At 39.5% G+C, this 19,218-nt stretch overlaps 3 protein-coding genes across 9 annotated transcripts in view; 2 read left to right on the forward strand and 1 right to left on the reverse strand.

Annotated features, from left to right (window-relative positions):
• Positions 1–19,218, reverse strand: part of Dh31-R (Diuretic hormone 31 Receptor) — a 120,323-nt gene that overhangs the window by 33,355 nt on the left and 67,750 nt on the right. The window contains exon 4 of the mRNA XM_089596371.1: positions 16,324–16,434. Coding sequence (XP_089452497.1) covers positions 16,324–16,434 — 111 coding nt within the window. The remainder of the gene's footprint in view (positions 1–16,323; positions 16,435–19,218) is intronic.
• On the forward strand, positions 645–10,011 carry LOC111642734 (uncharacterized). 6 transcript variants are annotated; one of them, XM_089597060.1, is made up of 4 exons: positions 645–713; positions 828–975; positions 2,794–2,896; positions 3,078–6,677. In XM_089597060.1, the coding sequence occupies exons 3-4, from the start codon at positions 2,831–2,833 to the stop codon at positions 6,435–6,437; spliced, it is 3,426 nt and encodes a 1,141-aa protein (XP_089453186.1). In that variant the 5' UTR covers positions 645–713; positions 828–975; positions 2,794–2,830; the 3' UTR covers positions 6,438–6,677. The 6 variants fall into 6 exon arrangements, with proteins under 6 accessions (XP_089453186.1, XP_089453189.1, XP_023246106.2 ...); XM_089597063.1 differs by lacking the exons at positions 645–713; positions 3,078–6,677 and adding an exon at positions 6,686–10,011 and having other exon boundaries at positions 795–975; XM_023390338.2 differs by lacking the exon at positions 645–713 and having other exon boundaries at positions 795–975.
• On the forward strand, positions 10,146–15,612 carry LOC106638791 (uncharacterized). 2 transcript variants are annotated; one of them, XM_014352151.2, is made up of 2 exons: positions 10,146–11,103; positions 11,342–15,612. In XM_014352151.2, the coding sequence occupies exon 2, from the start codon at positions 11,365–11,367 to the stop codon at positions 14,968–14,970; it is 3,606 nt and encodes a 1,201-aa protein (XP_014207637.2). In that variant the 5' UTR covers positions 10,146–11,103; positions 11,342–11,364; the 3' UTR covers positions 14,971–15,612. The 2 variants fall into 2 exon arrangements, with proteins under 2 accessions (XP_014207637.2, XP_089453185.1); XM_089597059.1 differs by having other exon boundaries at positions 10,845–10,861.

The following is a 19,218-nucleotide window of genomic DNA, read 5'->3' on the forward strand; positions in this document are numbered from 1 at the left end:
CTGCTTGTAAAATTATTTTAAAACCATTCGTTGTCTGTTATAGTCGCTCGAGGAGTGTAGATATTAATATAATCACCGCAAAAAAAAAGCAAAGTCTTGACAAAAATAATTAACGTAAATAAGAACGTGCATGTATATCCAGTACGAAAATGATTGAAAAACAACTCGATCGAATCGTGTACGGAGGGTCCATTGAGTAAGTATTATTTACAACGCAACTCTGTCCACGAGCTTTCAAATATTATCACGTTTGGCCGTCCCATGCCGCGATCAGCGTTCGCATACCAATGAGCACACCAAGCCGATGGTAATTCATCCTCATACGAGCAATTAGTTTTGCTTCGAAGCTCTGCGAGTTTGTCAGCTTGTGTGTCTCCCGAGGCACGCACGCTCGAGCAAGACCATGTATTTTATAATAACCCAATCAACAACTGTACATGGGGTTTACGCGATTGTATCGCATAGCCTGGGAGGGATGAGATTTTTTTGTTTCATTTGTAAATAGTAGCACGTACGATCATCTTTACGAGGAAATGTACTTATTGATGACTCACGATATTGTAAATTCCATCGGTTTTCGAGCTTATGTGCATACAAAATAAAGTCAGATTAATACGCTTTTTCGTACCTCTGTCGATTATTTGGCTCGTACCTTCCATTAATTTTCATTCCACAAACATGACTACTTTATTTGTAATTTCATGTAAATTCAAGTAAGTGATCGGTAAGACAGAAACTTGTAATTAATGCCGCTGGCGTTGACGCGTGCTTAATTGCTTATTTAGTCACACCAGTGTCGCAGCAGTATAAGCTGTAAATTTTTTCAGTACGACATCACGCCTTCAGTCATATACGCAGTCCTGCCTGTGAGTGCAATAGCGCTTCTTAAGTCAAGTGAGTCATACCTACTAAACTGCCTGTATCTCCATCTAAGTCTGGTGCCTTGTTGGAGAAAAATTGCTTTCATCCGATCGAGTATGTACATAAGTATTGCATTTTTATTGTAGACATTTGTGCTTGTTTTTTCAAGGGTAGTTTTATGGCGCTACTTTGGGGATAATTGAGTGAGCGCAGCTGCAAATAAAAGCCATACTAAGATACGTTTTTGAGGTTTTTATTTGCAGGACAAATGCTGGTTATATTAAAATTATTTTGCGACGTGATTACTCACGAGCGATTTTATACGTATATCAAGATTGTTTTCGTTTAAATAATATGTCTCTGGCGTATTTAAAATGATGCATGCAACGCGTTGCTTTTAACGTTTTTACTCCACGTGTCATCTCAATTAATTTTTTTCTTTGTTATCTAGCTGAGTCATTTCCTGCACATGTGTCCAACAATTAACGTTGTCACGTTCGTTAAAAGTTATAATTTTGAATTTACAATTAGTATAGAAAATCGTGGGTTTCGTTTCTTCGAAGTGTAACGTTATTTATCCATCTACTGGAACGTTTTAAAATGTAAAGCGTTGTGGCAAACTTTAATAATGTTAACGACGCCTTTGACCGCGTAAGTTGACAAACCGCTACGCCAAGAGTTTAATTGTCTTGGGTGTACAAAAGAAAACTTTATTTAAATATTGTTACTTGAGTGCGTTCTGAAGATTAATGACGTACCGAAATATTTAGACAAATTTTTTTGGTCGCTGTAAAAAACAATCAAGATTTTCAGGTTTGTCCATGAGCTATTTTTAGAAATTTCTTTTCGAAGTGATAATCGAAGTAGACAAAGCCGAGCGGTGCTCCTACGATAAATTCACAGATAAGAGCCAAACACCATTTGTCTTTAGCTTCGACCTTTTACGCGGCACAATGTATTTCTATATACAAACACTTGTACACAACAAAGTACATTCCCTCGTCAAGCCGTACATTATGTTGCTATGATGTTAATATTCCTCGTTTAAAAAAAAAGTTTATTCCATACTTTTCTTCAAAAAAGGTCTGCATTTCTCGGGCTGTCTTATTTTGTTTACTTACAATTGCAATGCTTAATTTTGGATGTGGTAAACTATAAAATTATTGCGCAACTTTTTGAAAGCACATTACTCGCATTGTTACTTATAGCTGAATGCTGGCGAGTCAAACACGAAAGTATTGTTATCGGGAGACAATAAGATCACCGCTTGCCTAACGTTTTTCGGTTGAAACTCTTGAGGCTCGAAATTACAGAGGTGTAGGCGATACACGTAAACAATTAAGCAAGTGTGGACTTTCTGTTACTCCTTCCCCCACAAATCCACGAATTTATCCTCGTGCACGTACGTGTCTAGTTATAGCTTCGATGAATTTCTTAAAAATATACTTTGAGGATTGGACTTTTTTTTTTAGTTCTATTTATAAACAACCTACGTGATCCGCCGTACATAATTTTTTATTGTTTTTAGAAAAATATTTTATCCAAATGATTATTATAATAAGGTATTCATATTTTTCATCGATCCTCCGTGTCCATTGATTCTTTTTTTTTTTTTTTTAATATCACCAAACTTAAGTTACCAAGTACAGTGAATTTTTTTTTAACATATACTCAATTTTATGAAAATAAATTTATTATTGATCGAACAAACGCATTTAATACTCTAATTACAAAAATGTGAAAGCGATACAATTAACGCGTAATGCAAGTTTCAATCCTCGGATGAAAATTAAGTACAGACTATTGAATAACGATCAAATACCCAAGCAATGCACATTTGTTGTACTAAAAAATAGGCAATAAAGCAATTAAAATTTTTGACGTTGCGTGTCTCATGATGTTTTTAACGTAGTATTTGATTGTGTTTATTAGTTACAGTCGGCCATTGGAACCCAGAGTCCAGTGAAAAATGCAAAGAAAAAAGGCCAAAATGTGTACTGATTGTACTGATCAGCACGAAGCGATTCTTCCTCCTGTAAGTATAAAACGTACAGCAAATACTTGCCAATTTCAAACACTCGAAAAGTTGATTGGTTTTTATGCTTGCGGTAAAAATTGTTGATGTTTTGCATCATCGCAGCTTACGCACAAAACTTTTGGTCACAGCTCATGAGAAGGACACACTCGTGACCTTAATTAAAACTCTATTGTTACAGATAATGGAAGAATTGTCGGAGCACATAAAAAAGGGCCTAGAAATTTCTCCCTACTTGTCGGCCATTCAGCAGCTGAACGGCAACACTCCGGGTGAAAAGTACAAGGAGCTGAACAAAATGGTCCAACGCATAGTACAGAGAGAACCCTCGGGTAGAGATACGATGGAAAACGTCCCACCGGCTTTAGCGCCGTTGGTGAAAATCCTCGTTGGCAAAGCCACAAGGTCGGAGAGCGCTGTGATCGAAGCCCTCAAGTCCGAGGACATAACGATTTTCAATCAAGCATTGCAGTGCAAGTGGTTTTTCAAAGGCCCAAGCGCCGATGCGAATTTGATTGTCCGCGACATTTTACCCCAAGTGTCCCGTCACGCTCGGTTTCACATATTGAAAGCGATGACGCAAAGTCTGATCGGCAAAGAAAAACGGGCCGAGGAGTTTTTCACGGCCATTCAAGAGGGCTACAGTTACGAGGAAGCGGTGCCTTTCGTACCGTTGTGCGAGGAAGATTTCATCAAGTCGGAAATGTTGAAGGGCAAGTTGATCATAAGCAGCAACCTGCTCCTCCAGTTTTACCAACGCCACCCAAACATGGTGATGGGCTTGCTGAAGAGCTTTATCGATTTCAAAAAATCGGGGGATGACCCAAGTCACTTCTTTCACCCGATAAAATTCTTTTCCAACGACTTCTTATGCTTCCTCAAGATTTTGATTCGCCATCGCGTCAAGGATTTCGTGCAACTCTTGCAGGATCATTCTAAACACGAAGGCTTACCTAAGTCCGGTTTGATGAAACTCGGGGGCACAGTCACGAAGCTATTTTTCAAAAGTGCAAGCCAAGCCGTTGTCGATGATCCTGAGCTGTACCTGCGGCTGTGGCCCATGAAAGTCATTGGCAAAAAGATCAGAAAATCCCAGTTCGAAGCAATGTTCATGAATCTGCTTCCAGCCGATCGCAAAGATTTCAATTACCCAAAAATGTTGAATTATTTGAAGTATTATCCGACAGAGGAGCGATTGGGGTTGATCTCTGGACAGTTCAAGTCGAAGTACGGGATCGAATTGTTTAGTGACACGACGAGCATCGAACGTGGAGATCTCGAGATAGTTTACGAGGTACTGCCGGTGGAAGAGTTTGAAAAGTTGCTCCCAAAGTATCTTCCTGGTTGTGCGGATAACGTTTGGATACTCGAGGCATTTAAGTTGTTAGATCACATAAAATACCCGAAAGAAAAGCGCTTGAGTCTCCTGCTGCAAGCATTTCGTGCAAAATACAAGAAAGATTTGTATGATAGTGTTGATGAGCCTTACATCAAAAGCCCGGAGTTTGGGTCATTTTTAAAATTGATGCCGGCACAGGACAAGATCAGGTATGCGAAAAAATTGATCACACTTACCAAAGAGTTTTCCGACGAATATTACGACTGGTACAGCTACTTGCCGCCGTCCGAAACTTTTTCGGTATTTACGGACCTCGTCAACAAGTCTTGGCATTCCAGTGATAGATGCACGTGGATAAAACATATGTTGTACTCGGCTGGGTTTTACGAGGATAAAGAAAATTTGCTCAAGCTCCTGCGATATTACAATGAACACCACAAAAACGAACAAATCGACATTTTGGGCTCGGTGCTTCGCTACTTGAGCGAACAATTTAAACTGAAAACTCTCGACAGAGCCAACTGGAATGAACTTTGGGAAATGATGCAGAGAGCCCACACCAACCATGAACTTGGTAAATTGAATATCTTGCAAATCAAACCATTTCTGCGATCCACCGTGTACCACCTCATGATCCAGAGCACTACCGATCACGGAATCATGAGCGAAGAGGGTGAAAAAATTCTCAACCTAATATTAGAAATGACAATCGACTACAACTTAAACTCCACCAACAAATTATGGATTTTGATTAAAAAAAACAAATTTCAAGGACTGTGCTTTGACAAGATGCTCAAATTGATGTCGACGAAGTATCCGAGGGATCATTGCATATGGGAAGAGATGGCAAGATTCAGGGAAAAAAATAAGACAATCGTGAGCCTATTAAGAGACGTGGTTCTCTTCAACGATAAAGGCCGCGAGGCGGTTAAAAAATCGATCATCAAAGAGGAAGATCTTGTGGAGATACGCGCGACTGATTATCCTTGGTTTGCCGACATGATAAAAGAGGCAGTGCACACAGTGGATGAAGAAATGGGTGGCTCTGGCTTGCGAGATTTGTGGGAGTTGTTGTCCAAAAACGACGAAGGTCTGCTCAGGGATTGTTTCCCAAAACCGAGTATGGACGAGTTGGAACCAGTCACGGGATGGCTTTGGTTGAAAAAAAATCCTGAAATGATTTTTAATAATTTGACAAGCTACCTCGTCACCTGCCGATTAAAATTGCACTTCAACTCGAAGCGCGGGGCCACGGCTGCCAGACGCTTTCTCCTCAGCACTAGATGGCACAGGGACCTTCCACGAAAAATCATCGAGATCTGCTTGCAAGACATTCAAGGAGACAACGTCATGAAGATTCTGGCAATTATGCTGGAAAGTGATGTTTTTGACCAGCTGGTGGCCCCTTTCAGACCCAAAAGGCCTTCGATCGACCCCTCGATATGCACCAGCGATGCAAAGACCTACCACACGCTCGTCAAAACAATACTACCAGCTATGAATTTAACAAACCCACCAGTATCGTTCCACAGCATATCCTATTTTTTCCAAGAGGATTACGTTCCAATGGCCATTCAGACGTACAGCCATGTGGTCCGACGAGCTGCCAAATCTAAAATGATAGCTTTTGCGATGGAATTGACGGATGAATCAGTTTCAATGAGGAAGCATAGCATCAAGATTTTCTGTAACGTGGCAGTGCCGAACGAGGTCAAAGAGTTGATACGGAAATTGTGGATGCAGGAGTCGAACGTATCGATGCGAGAATCAATTGTGTCGGTATTGAAAGAAAGGCTCGTTAAATCACCTTCCGATATTAACTGGAGACTCATGGAATTTTGTATGGATCATCTAAATGCCAACGATCAAGTTCCAATGGCATTCATTTGTGACATGGACATTTTAAAAATTCGAGCCAAGAAATTTAAATATGCATCTCAGTACATTTCGAAAATCTTGGCCAAAATTGAAAGCTTTTCCGAGGAAGATTTACAACCAACTGTCAAATCAAAGCTTATAAGCAGTCTTTTGAGTACCATTCGTTACAACACAGTTGAATATATGAACGAGGACTTGGTTATTAATATACTGGACAAATATTACTTTGAAGAAAATTCAGAAGATGTCTTGAGAGCTGTCAAAATTTTAGTATTTTATGTGTTCTCTGAACATTTTATATCATTAACCAAGGAATCTCAATAATTTAATAAACAACATAAACAACAACTGAACAAATACTGCACTTGAAAACATTATTTTTCGCCCCCAAACAAAAATACTACGATTAGTCGAATCCCAAACCTCACAAAGTGCCATCGACTATACACTTTTATAATTTTCCTTAATAAGCTGGTTGGTTCAAAAACTGATGCATCAATCGATTCACCGTGAAATTCCATCACACGTTTACTTCATTACTTTATGATTTGTGTTTGTTATTTTTGTTCCAGACGATGGAGTCCGATACCATGATGGAAGTGGACAACAAAGGATTCGAAAAGGACATCAAGAGGTCTCCATACCTGTCAGCTGTCCAATCGTTGCCTGGAAACACTCCCGGTGAAAAATACAAGACCATCAATACCCTGGTCCAAGGAATAATTGCCGGTAGCAATGAGCCTTGCAGCTACAACAGAGACGTAGCCACGTGGGACGCTCCACCTGCACTGCATCCGCTGATAAAAGCTCACATTGGAAAAAAGCTGCGGCTAACGGGTGAAATCGAGGAAGCTTTGAAATGCCCGGATGTCAAGGTGGTGAACGTAGCTCTACGAGCAAAGTGGTTTTTCTACTCCACGAACGATTACATAAACACCGCGTACGTTGCCAATATCCTACCTCTCGTTAGCAAGCGCACCAAGTTGAGGATCATAAAACGGTTGTCCCAGTCTTTGGCGAACGACAAAGCCAAGGGGGAGCAGTTTTTCAACTTTTTCTACGACCGATACGGTTTTCAAGAAGCTTTCAAGTTTATCACGTGCTGCGGCGAACAGATCATCGATGGCATATTGACGGAGCGCCAAGTGGTACTGTCTACTAAGACCCTGGGAATTCTGTTTGGAAAATATCCAAAACTCGTGATCGATTACATGCACAAGATGACGAACAATGCCGATGAAAAAGATAAAGTTTTGGAACCGGTGATACGGTTTGTTCCTAGGCTGATAAAAAACCATACTTCGGATTACATTGTGCTGTTTGAAAAATTGAGTGGCAAGCAATGGCCAAAATTGGGCTGCAAGCTTACTCATTACCTGACACGGAATAATCCAGAGTACATCATGAGCAACATACACAAGTACCAAGATTGTTCGTTTAGATCTTTGCGGAAGAATCTTACGCTGAAACAGTACATGGAGGTGCTGGGTAAGCTATGTTCAGAGCAAATGAGTTCATTTGATTTTTACGAAATTCTTAAGTTATTGAGATACGACGCGATAGAAAATCGCCTAGATTTAATAACGGATATTTATAAAAATAAATATGGCGAGGAATTACTTTTTTGTTTGGAATTTTTCAATATTCGATCACGTTCAAAAGAAATGCATGGCCTACTAACTTTGGAACAGTTTGAAACTTTTGTCTCTCATCTCATCTTGAAAAGAAAATGTTGCGGGATGGATGACGTGCTCCCTTTTTTGGCTTACTACCCACAAGAAAAGATATTACAGTTACTAGATAGAGTCAGGAATCAAGAGGAACAAGGTCAACGTTGTTCCGATGGTTTTATGTCATTCGAGTCTAAGCTGTTATTGCCATATCTAACTGGCAAGGAACGAACAGATGAAGCCAAGAAATTGATGATGAATCCTAGACCAGATTCGGATTCTTCCTATTACGAGTGTTGTTGTTATTTGCCAATAGATGAATCGCTCAAGATGTTAATGGACGCTTACAATTCATCATCACCTCCAAAGGAGGGAAAGTTGTCATTGGTCACTAAAATGATAATGACTTGCAAAATTAATAAAAGCCAAGAAGGTTTGCTGGAATTTCTGTCTTTTTACAACGATCGACACAAAAATGCACTGCCATCAACTTTCCGAGCTGTACTGCCTGAGATTGTAAAAGCTTTGGACGCGATGAATCCCAACGTAACGCTTTTGTCAGAGTTTTACAAGTTGGTCATACAACAGTACGTGTTCAAGAATTTGTTTTTGTCGGGGGATGACGTGGTGCACCTTATTTTTTCAAAGATTCATCTTTTGCTCGGCCAATCCGACAACGACGCGGGCGCGCAAGTTTTATTTGACAAACTGGTAAACATCTATCTGGAATTTAAGATTGAATTCTACAGCCACTCGCCATGGGACATTCTCCAATCGAGTCCAAAACTTGAAATGGACGTTTTGGACAAAATGATACGGACGATCCCACAAATTTACCCCGAAGACCACACCACGTGGAAAGACAAAGTCAAGAGAGTTCAAGTTATAATGAATATTGTATCCAAGTTGCATGAGCATAACGTGATAAAAAAAAAGAACCAGAATGACGACAAAAATCATCCCACCTCCGCAAGATTATCAAAAATGGAGGATTACACTTGGCTGGCGAATACCATATGCAAAATATTCAAGGAAAGTAACGATTGCGGCTCTCTCGTCGACAACCTCAGAAGTGTCATCCGAGAGTACGACCCAGAATTCCATCGATCCAAGATACCTCCGACGAGTGAGGGCGTGCGCCAGATGTTGTTGAACGGCCGTGTCCGTGGGGAGCTGAAAAACCACCCAGAAATAATTTTGGCCAACTGGGAACAATACTTGCACGTGTGCCGGAGCATGTTGTATCGCCGTTCAAAAAAAGCAGCTCGGAAATTCGTACTTGCTCTGAAATGGCACAACGAGTTGCCAATAAAGTTCATCGAACGCTGCTCGTTGGAAATCGGCAGCGAGGGGAGTTTGGACGTTTTGGGTATTCTCGTGGAAGGCGAGTCGTTGGGTGAATTGCTGTCTCGGTATGCTCCAAGGGCCCCGAGTATGGATATTTACGAGCTGGACCCGATGGGGACTTACAAAATTTTACCCTCGTTCCCTTCGGCTGTCAATGCGTCCAATCCACCGGTAGATTTGAAATTTTTGTTGCCATTTATCCAGAATACGGATAATTCAAAGATCATGCTGCCCGTGATTTCGAGACTCGGTCGGCACGTCGAGAAGACAAAAGTGTTGGGCTTCATAGATCTGCTCTGGAATAACCCTGACATCTTCAAAAAAAGTGCCATTTTTCTACTGATCTTCGAGGTGGGTGACTTTGACGAAGTACAGAGTCTTTTACGTAAATTTTACGCGGAAAAGCGTGAACCATGGCACAGGCGTATGGTAACGCGTAAAATTCTTAGCTACGCGAAAGAGTTGAGTGATGAAAAAATACAATCGCTCGTTGATATTTGCATAGACGTTGTCACTGTCGACGATGACGCTGACCTAGGGATTTTCATTTCCAAAATCCATGCGTTGCCTCGCCGTTGTTGTCCCGAGTACGTGAAGAAATTGTTAACTAAAGTCGAGGCCCTGGCGGTGAACGATGATCATACAAAGTGGAAAGAAAAGTGGATAGTGCGTATTTTGACGGTCATCGACGAAAAGATGGTCATATGTTTTCCCAAAGAACTGATTTTGGACATATTGCGCAAGTATTTTTTTAGAACCCATTCGTGGGACGCTTCGATGGTGACGCTGAGTTTGGCACGTTCAGTCTTCAGTTCGTCCTTGGCACGAAACAACAACAAAGCACTTGGGCAAAAAAAATTATAAATTTTTTTTTCCATCAACCACGTTTTTTCTGTAACAACGAGGTTTCGTCTTGTTTTATTTCACCCTCCTTACTCCTCCATTAATAATTTGTATGAGAAAAAATAAAAAATGATGATTTTTTGAATGAATTAACGTACTAGTACATATAAATAATAGCGACACTTTGAAAATTTTCGTCTATTTTATTTAAATTACATGCATAATAGTATATAAATGCTGAGAAAATTTTTTTCGTCATATATCTTGGAGAAACGATTGTTATTCAATTCTTTTTTTTGTCTTACGAATACTTGTAACTTAAAACTTAAAAATAGTGAAAAGCTTTTTTTATTCCGTATTCTTTCAACTGTACGTAACAATATATTGGAAGTCACACTACAATAAAAACTATCAACAGCACGAGATATAGTGATAAAATCGAATGACAATTAAAAAGTTCATTCAGTCTTCCTTTCGCAATATGATCGAAATCGTAAGATAAAGGTAGGAATAACCAGAAGTTAAATTATAATAAAATTTAAAAAATTAGACAAGGAAAGGAAGAAAGAGGATAGATGCATTGATTGGAATTTATTAAATTGAGAACTCATTGCCCAATGTTACTAAGATAGGCATAAGTGCCATATATATTATGGTAAAAGGGAATTGTAACATGGGGTGACATTTCGTGCTCTCGTTGGTGAATATTTCAAATTCAAAAGTCCCGCTCCTGCAGCAGACGATGCCCAGCCTCTCCTCCGCCATGTTCAAGACAGATTTTATTAAACAAGCATCATTTATATACATCACTGAATATATTATACCGAGGCATCGAAAAAGAGATTTAAATATTTCTATTTTATAGATACATTTTCTATAAGTATTTTGGTGTGTAAACAATCGTCAATCTGCAATGTTACTGTACACGTATATCATTAATAAATGTGCAATGATGGTACAATGTGTCCGTTCTTTCTCTCTCTCTACTTTCGGATTTCGGATTATTTGATGATGTAATCATGTAATGAGTGTAACGAATTGTATACCTACTAACCCTACCCTATCTGTATTATCTGTAATTCTGTACTTGTTACATATAAATGTGGGTACATCAGACGTGTGATGTTCAGGTGTGTATTGTTGATACTTATAATTATCTAACAGGAAATTGGATTACAAATCTCGTTTTTTTTCGTATCAGTTTTGTGTTTCATTTATTTATTGACAAACGCGCGTATTTCACGTATTTGAATCATCATTGGTACCTATTACTTTTGATCATCAACATTGGGCTAATCAAATATTACTACATTGTAAGATTCAAACATTCAACGTAAAAACCTATTTTTTTTTATTTTTTATTTTCAGGTGATATTTCTTTACTCTTTATAATGGAAATATTATCTACTAGTTATGTATACAACATTCAACATATTCCTGGTGACACCAGAGCAGAGAAATTTAAATTTATTGGACAGATAGTCAAGAGCATATGTGCACAAGATGATGTTGATTTTGAAATCAGTGTCAAGAAAAATAATGTGTCCGGTGTTATAGTGCCTTTGATCAAAGTTCTCGTTGGGGTCAAAACACACAATTCCGAATTTATAATAGAGGCTTTGAAGTCTGACGATACTTATTTGATAAATGAAGCTCTCAGAGCCAGATGGTTTTATGATGGCAGCAACAAACTCCTGACTAATTACAAATATTTCTCATCCATAGTGTTCCCATTTGTTTCTATGAAGACTCGCAGAGAAATTGTAAAAAAATTATCTGTATGCTTGGGTGGACAGCAAACTGGAGTAGCAGCGGATTTTTTTAATGGTTTTGTAACTGACTACAGGATGCAGGAGGCAGTTAGCTTTTTACCAAATTGTACGAGTGAATTTATTTACGATGCCATTGTTAAGTATAAAATTGTGCTGACAAACAAGTTGCTAAAAAAATTGTATAGAAATCACTCTGAAGTAGTTGTGAAGTATTTGGACTTTTTTAATCCATACAAGACAGATTTGATCAGCCGAACTATGTTCAGGTTACTAGATGCCAGCAAGTATGAAAATTTCGTGCCTATGCTCATTCCCAAGCATCCCGAGACTTTTCTGATAATGCAGGAAATCCACCACATATCTTCAAATTTGGGAAACCGACGTGCCAAGATGCTTTTTAAAGAGGCAAAGCATATTTTTATACAAAACCCAAGAAATATTATCCAATTGGTGCCACTCAAATTAATCTATGATAGCTTAACCCTTGAAGAGTTTGAAACGATGTTTGGCAACTTACTAGAGGAATGCTGGGATATGTTTCTCATGGACGAGATCATAGGTTATTTGGAGTACTATCCAGAAGAAAAAAGGGCCACCTTGCTGAGAGATAAAGTCATGGAAAAGTACAGCCACGATCTGTTTGAAGAGGTCGATAAAATAATTCCCAAGTTTTTACTTTTTCTACCCAGGGAAAAACGTTTTGCTCTAGCTCGCAAGATAGTCAACGAACAACACAAGATGCCACTCACGGATTGCGAGATCTCTTGGTGGTGCTATCTCCCAATTAACGAGGCAATACCCGCGTTGAAAGCAAAAATTTTGCGAAATTGGAAATCAAACAAGCATCAGATCTTTTCGCAGATGATTTACGTCTGCAAGCTCAACGAAAGTACCGAAGCCTTGTTGGACGTGCTGCAATTCGTTGATGAAAATTATCACAACGAAAGATCAGACCTCATGCTCAGCATGCTGGACAGGATAAAGCAGGAATTCAACATCAACGAGTTTGATGAGAATTATTGGCGACACTTGTTCAACATCATCAAAAGAACCAAGCTGAAAAAGGAGAACGCCAGGGACTACTGGGTACTGATCAAGATACTCAAGGAGTACGTGCATTTCTGTGACAAGCACGAATTACCGGCCAATGAGATAATCGACCACATAGTTCAATTGTTCCTGGAGGGTCGTGTGGGCATGTCGTGGAAGTTACTGGAGGACGAGGCTGAGTACGAGCGAAGGTACCTGGACGTGTGTATGAGGAACAATTACTGGCTCTCGATGGCTTACAAAATCAACGTCATCGACGGTATTTACAACTTTAACCAGCGTCACTGTACTGCCGACAACAACGTGCGAAGGCTCTCGATCAAGGATTACCCTCATCTATTGGAAATCGTTGAGCGGGTATTGAAATTCACAACTTGGGAGGGAAACTGGAAAATTCCTATGGCAGAGAAACTGAAGCAGCACGAGCCAGAATTGTTCAACAGTTGGTTCCCGGATGGCCATGACGAATGCACGTGTGCCACTTGTCCCGACAAGGAGTACAAAGATACCGAGACGCTCATCATTTCCGAGATTGAAAATACAATAGTGCCAGCAGTAGTGGTCTCCAAGCCCAAAGTCACGTACATCACGGAGGCCATAATAGCGCTGAAGAAAAATTATAGCGAGATCAAGAAGGACTGGCAGCGCTACTACGAGTGCTGCGTCCAGCAGGCGCTCGTGCCGAAGAAAAAGCACTACGTCCGGCAGTTTCTCAAGTCTCTGAAGTGGTACCACGAGGTGCCCATCAAGTTCGCCGAGCAGGCATTGCAAGAAAATAACATCAGTTTACTGGGACATCTCCTCGACGGCCCCATCCTGTCGAAAGTGGCGCGCAAGTTCATACCGAGCGTGGATGAGAAATCTCGCTGCCACGATTGCACGATCGCCAGCCACGTGGCCGCGGCCATAAGGAACGCAAATACTCCGACCATCGAGGTGGTACAAGACTTCTTGGCAGTCCGCTACATGTACTATTCCAAGAGTTACGTGAACGGATGTATGAAGATGTGGTCTTACGTCGCTTACCGCACTAGATCCGACCGACTGATCGAACTGTCGCGGGAGTTGTCGCGCGAGCGGCTCTTCCGCAAGCGCCACGCCATCAGGCTGATGGACAGCATGGCCTCGCGCACCGACTTGGTCGCCTTTCTGGGGTACATGCACGAGACCGAGAAGCACAGAGCGGTACGCCAGATACTGGCCGACAAGATCGGCAAGCTCTTTGTCGGGCGACCGGGCGAGGACACTTGGGGGCTCGTGCGCAGGTTCATAGAAGACGTCAAGATTGGCGAGGAGCTGGACCTCGAGGATTTGATCGGTTACGAGCCAATGCCCGTCGACTTCGCCTCGGATTACGTGACCCTGGTACTTGCCAAGGTGCGCAGCTTCATCGAGCAGGGCATGAGTAGACACAGCGCGGCCAAAATCGTCGACCTCCTGCTGGATAACATCAAGTCGAACGTCCAGGATCACCTGTCCACAGCCGCTTGCCGGGATGCGATAGGGTTCTACATGGAGGACGTCAGTATGGATTTAACTTGCATGTATCGGTTCGTGATCAAATTCTACCTGAATCCCACGAGCGCCGACTTTGACGACAGACTTCAGCACCTGATGGGCCTGTTGGTGATGGAATCTAAACGCTGGTACGCCCTCGGCGTGGAGAAACGGAGGTGCGCGCCCAACGTGGTCGAGAGTTTGTTGTACACCTACGTGAGCCGGGTGCAAAAGTTCACGGTTAGCGAGAAACTGACGCTCGGCTTGTTGGCCGAGTTCAAGTTGGCGTTCGGTCCGTACGAGCACTCCTACGGCCACGTGATGATCTTCCTAAGCCTTTGCTACGCGAAAAGCCATCCGTCGTTCAGGAGATTCGGTAGCACCTTGAGCAAGAGCCTGGACAGTCTGCTCAGTAGGTACGAGCCAGAGTATTTCATGCACATCGTCGGGCTGATTCACGAGTTTATCTCTGGCTTCAAATCCTACGATTACTCCAGGATAATATGCAACCGTGCCGATTTTCTCGAGGGTCTGATCGAAGATAAAAACGAGCACTCCCTCATCGTAGCCGCTAAGCTGTTAAGTTTGAAGTTTGTCAACGAATACGACAAGAAGCACTGCAGAATACTTCAGCAACTGTCCGAATCCAGTAATAAAATTGTTCAGTCTTTTTTGTAAGTTCCTGATGGAGGTGTTTGCTTGCTCATTGAATTTTTGCAGTACAGGTATTATTTTCTCAATAAATAACGATGGTACATAAACTACGCGATACTGGCTGTTTTTCATATGTGATAAACAATAGATGTGTTTACGGTAGAATTTAATGATTCAGTTACATTGGTTATTGATTATTCATGAAATATAGAGAAGCTATTTAATTTTACTATTTTTCACTAGTTCATGCATATATTTTATATCTACTGTTGTTGACACGAATATATTTTTATGTATACTTGAAACCAGAGGATGTGTTCATAAGCCATTGAAATATATTTACAAGCAGAAGGATGTATTTATTTTAGAAATATAATTGTTGTTGATAGTTTAATTAAAAAGAAAAAAAAAATGTTGCCTCTATTTCAGTAGTTGTTAGAATTTTTAAACGATTAAAGAAGACGAAAATCTATTTGAATACAGACCTATCAAGAATATTAAAGTTATATTTTTTTACAACAAGATCACTGCTATGGTGCAGGATCTGGCAATTAAGTTTAATTACTTTGTACAAGCAATTCAATAAGACGTTTAGCTCCAGAGCTATGTAAAAAAAAGATACTGATTGTATTTCAAAAAGTGAGTAAAGTTTAATTTATAAATTTATGTGGACATAATTTTTTAATAATAAAAAAATACATATATATTGAGCAGTGGACCTAGTAAGAATTAAAAAATATATTTTGGAACAAGAAGATCCTTGCTATCTTGTGGGTAATCCAGGTCCGAGCATTTCAATAGACGTTTAGTTCTAGAGCTACATAAAAAAAAAAAAAAAAAAAAAAATAGTGCCTCTATTTCAAGTAATGAGTAAGGCTTGATTAATTTTGTAAACTGACCTGGACATAATTTTTAATTTGTTAAAAAATTACGAAAATCTATTTAGATACAGACCAAGGGAGAATAAAGCATATTTATATCTTGTTTGGAATCCGGGTCTGAGCATTTTAATAAATGGATGTTTTGCTTAGTTCTAGAGCTATGTTAGAAAAAAAAAATAATAATAATAAAATAAAATAAAATAAAAAAATCAAGAAATACAAGAAAAAAAGAGAAGACATGTTAAGTATTTTTTTAACAAGATGTATGTCCAAGTGCTTGAAATAAATCATGTCGATGTGTATTTTTTACATACCGTAATAAAGTTACCTAACAAAATAGTACCTATGTTTGAAAATCATTGACTTTACCTGTTATATTGATTATATTTTTACGCAAATGATAAAACATATGCCGCAATTGAGAGTACATTTTTATAGAAAATTTTAATCATAGACCAGTGAAATGTTTTAAACGAACAGTTGTGGGTGTACTTACAACTTGGATCGAAGCCGGTGATGAAATCTGGACAGGATGCGTAGGCCGTGGCTCCCGCGGGCGTGTGCGGCCAGCACGACCAGCCGTCGAATATTGCCCGGCAAAAGGGCTCTGATGGTCGGAACAGACAGAAAACAATTTCATTCATTAACGAAGAGACAAGCTGATTTTATTAAATTTGTGCAATATCATTGCGAAATTACATCAAATGTTTAGTTTAAACAGATTTTGGAATTTTTTCATAGTAATGATAAATAATACTTTTTACTTGATGACGCAAAGAATCCCGAATGGTCCATGTATCAATATCGAGCAAAATTTAATAAGGAAATATTTCGCTCGCGAAAAAAAGGGATTGCACTCTAGTCGACTAACTGCAGACTTGGGCTCGCATACCTTTTCAATATTTTTTGTCGTTTAAATTTTTTCCATCAATGCATTGCAGTTGATTGTACTTGAAAAAAACATTTTTCTAGAAAAAAAAAAAAAAAATCAGCCCAAGAAATTGATAGAGTATTAAAATATTTCATTTCCAATACTTTACAATGAACTTTGTTTGTAAAATCCATAAAATAATTGTGCCCCAGTTTATTTGTAGTTTTTACAAGAAAAATTTTTTTACTCACATTGTCAGCTACATTTTATTCAAATACAGTATTATAAAGTTATTATTATGCGTGTTTGCTAATGTAACAACAGTATTTATCTACAAAAATTGTATTTAAGTATGCAGTATTCATAATTATCAAATTCAATTGCCGTGTATGCATAAAGACAATCATTCAAAACTGCATCTTTAAACACAATCCGCACTTGCACACGATTGTTCGTTTGAGCAACAATAGTTGAATTTGTATTTACGTATTTTTTCAAAAGCATTTAATTTTTGTTTTTTCTTTTTTTGTGTAAAAATATTAGAATACGTTACATTCACGTGATCGTTAACAATTAAAATTTCAAAGCGTTTCGCTGCCCTTTGTGCCTTAAAAAGAGTCACAACTATACCCTGCAGCCCTCGGAATAAATTAATCACGAGTTCCCGGCCGATCGTTATTTTTCCGCACTTTTCGTCGCCTTTCCCGTCCCGTCCATTCGCTTGTTCCCACGGACAAAAAAGCCTTTCCCTTTTTACAAAGCGAAGCTCCAACTCGCTCGTATGCAGGGGAATTTAATGTATACCCACTTTAGCCGCACTTTTAAACGCGTTTGTGTGAGGATGCAAATAGTTTTCAAATTGACGCCGAATTCGTTCAATTTTTCCACGTCAAGTCAACATTGTATTGATCACTCGAAATCACTGTTTATACCTTTATTCGTGTTTTTACTTTGTTTCCAGGTGGAAACAATCGTCAGATTAAAACTGTAAACAATAACAGGGCGTATATGTATACCAATCAAAGTAAAACGTGCAGAAATCCATGCGTGTATGAAAGTGTTGACTTGATCTCGCTGACGATCTATCTACCCTTTAAAAAAAAAAAAAATACTACCGCACAGAGCATTGTAGAAGGGCATGTGTTTTTTTTTGTCGAGGTGAAAAATACACGCGAGTTGAGAGGAATCGACACGCGAAAAATTGGAAGAACTTCCTCGTAGGATGCGAGATCAGGGGAGTGTGTGGTTGATTTATCGGTCCAATTTTCTTGCGAATCCCGGGATGATCGTTTCGAAGAAATCTGATGGAGAATCGGTTCCGGGTGTTTTTTTTTAATTAAAATATTTTTTTCGCGTCTTTCCCAGCCAATGAGTGATTAATTTAATGTTTTTTCTATCAAATACGAAATCACCATCGAATTTCGAGCGATACGAGTCGGTTGGACTGGAAATACCTTCGGGGTAAAGTGGAGAGCATCTGGGGACAACCGATCACGGACAACAACTACAAAGTATAACGTAAGGTGTATACCAACTCAAAGTGTCTCGGTAACTGCGCAACATAAACTTCCAAGCCTCTCAGCTCGTGGGACTAACGTAATTGCGCACTTGAAATTCAGAACTAAAGTTTGAACTTTGAGGACTGACCCTCGCGTACTTAGTTTCTACTCTATACATTCTAGAGAGTCTGTTGGGCTTTCTTCTCTTGCCCACACACACGTGGACTATGTATTTATACATAAATACGGAATTTGCGTGGGTTGTTGAAAAATTAAACATCGTATTTTTTACTCTCATGAATTCCGTTGCCATCATTATTTTTATAATTGTTTTTTTTTTTTTTTCATAAATTAGTTTCATAATGGTGATGGTTACACGGGGAAAAAAAACTTTTAAATTCCCAAAACTATTTTCTAAAAGATATTCATTGATAAGATTGATCACCTGACAAATGAATTACGTGACCATTTGTGATTGCCGTCCAAAGTCCGTGTGACATATTTTAGAAAAGTAACCATAAATAACCAGACTTTCCGCGATGACCCGTTGATACCCCTCGCGTCATGTACTTTTTTTTGTTGCATCTCCGTTCCTGTAATCAACGAGCGAAAGTTTCGAGCGTCGCATCTGTAATTGCTCTCCTGTACAACCCGAGCTCATCGTTAGCCTTGCAAATTACACGTTTTATCGGCTTTGTTTCGTCCAACGTGACACAAGCGAACGGATAGGGAGATATTGAGAGCTCGGCAAAAGAGAAGCGAGATAAGGGTCTTTCCTTCCTGAAACGAGATTTTAGGAGGGATAATGATTACTCGGGGTAACCCGAGCACTTTGCCCTCGACGAGTATTGTACTAGGAAAGTAAATATTACAGGGGCAAAAAATTAAAGTCTCGGTATATATGCTGCGTACAGGTGGAGAAGTTGCGACCACTATAATACGTGTGTACGACGTGGATGTCGATTGATCTGATCATTTTTTATGACACGCTCAAGAGATAAGCATATATATATATATTTCT

The sequence above is a fragment of the Copidosoma floridanum genome, unplaced genomic scaffold (assembly GCF_036245765.1).
Source record: "Copidosoma floridanum isolate Cflo_tuat_1 unplaced genomic scaffold, Cflo_Japanese_pri ptg000030l, whole genome shotgun sequence".
Taxonomy (NCBI): Eukaryota; Metazoa; Arthropoda; class Insecta; order Hymenoptera; family Encyrtidae; genus Copidosoma; species Copidosoma floridanum.

Bases quoted from the DNA above. Each gene is read 5' to 3' on its own strand.
- LOC111642734 (XM_089597060.1), top strand. From the start codon at position 2,831: ATGCAAAGAAAAAAGGCCAAAATGTGTACTGATTGTACTGATCAGCAC. The intron at 2,897-3,077 runs GTAAGTATAAAA...CTATTGTTACAG, and splicing joins ACGAAGCGATTCTTCCTCCT to ATAATGGAAGAATTGTCGGA.
- LOC106638791 (XM_014352151.2), top strand. From the start codon at position 11,365: ATGGAAATATTATCTACTAGTTATGTATACAACATTCAACATATTCCT.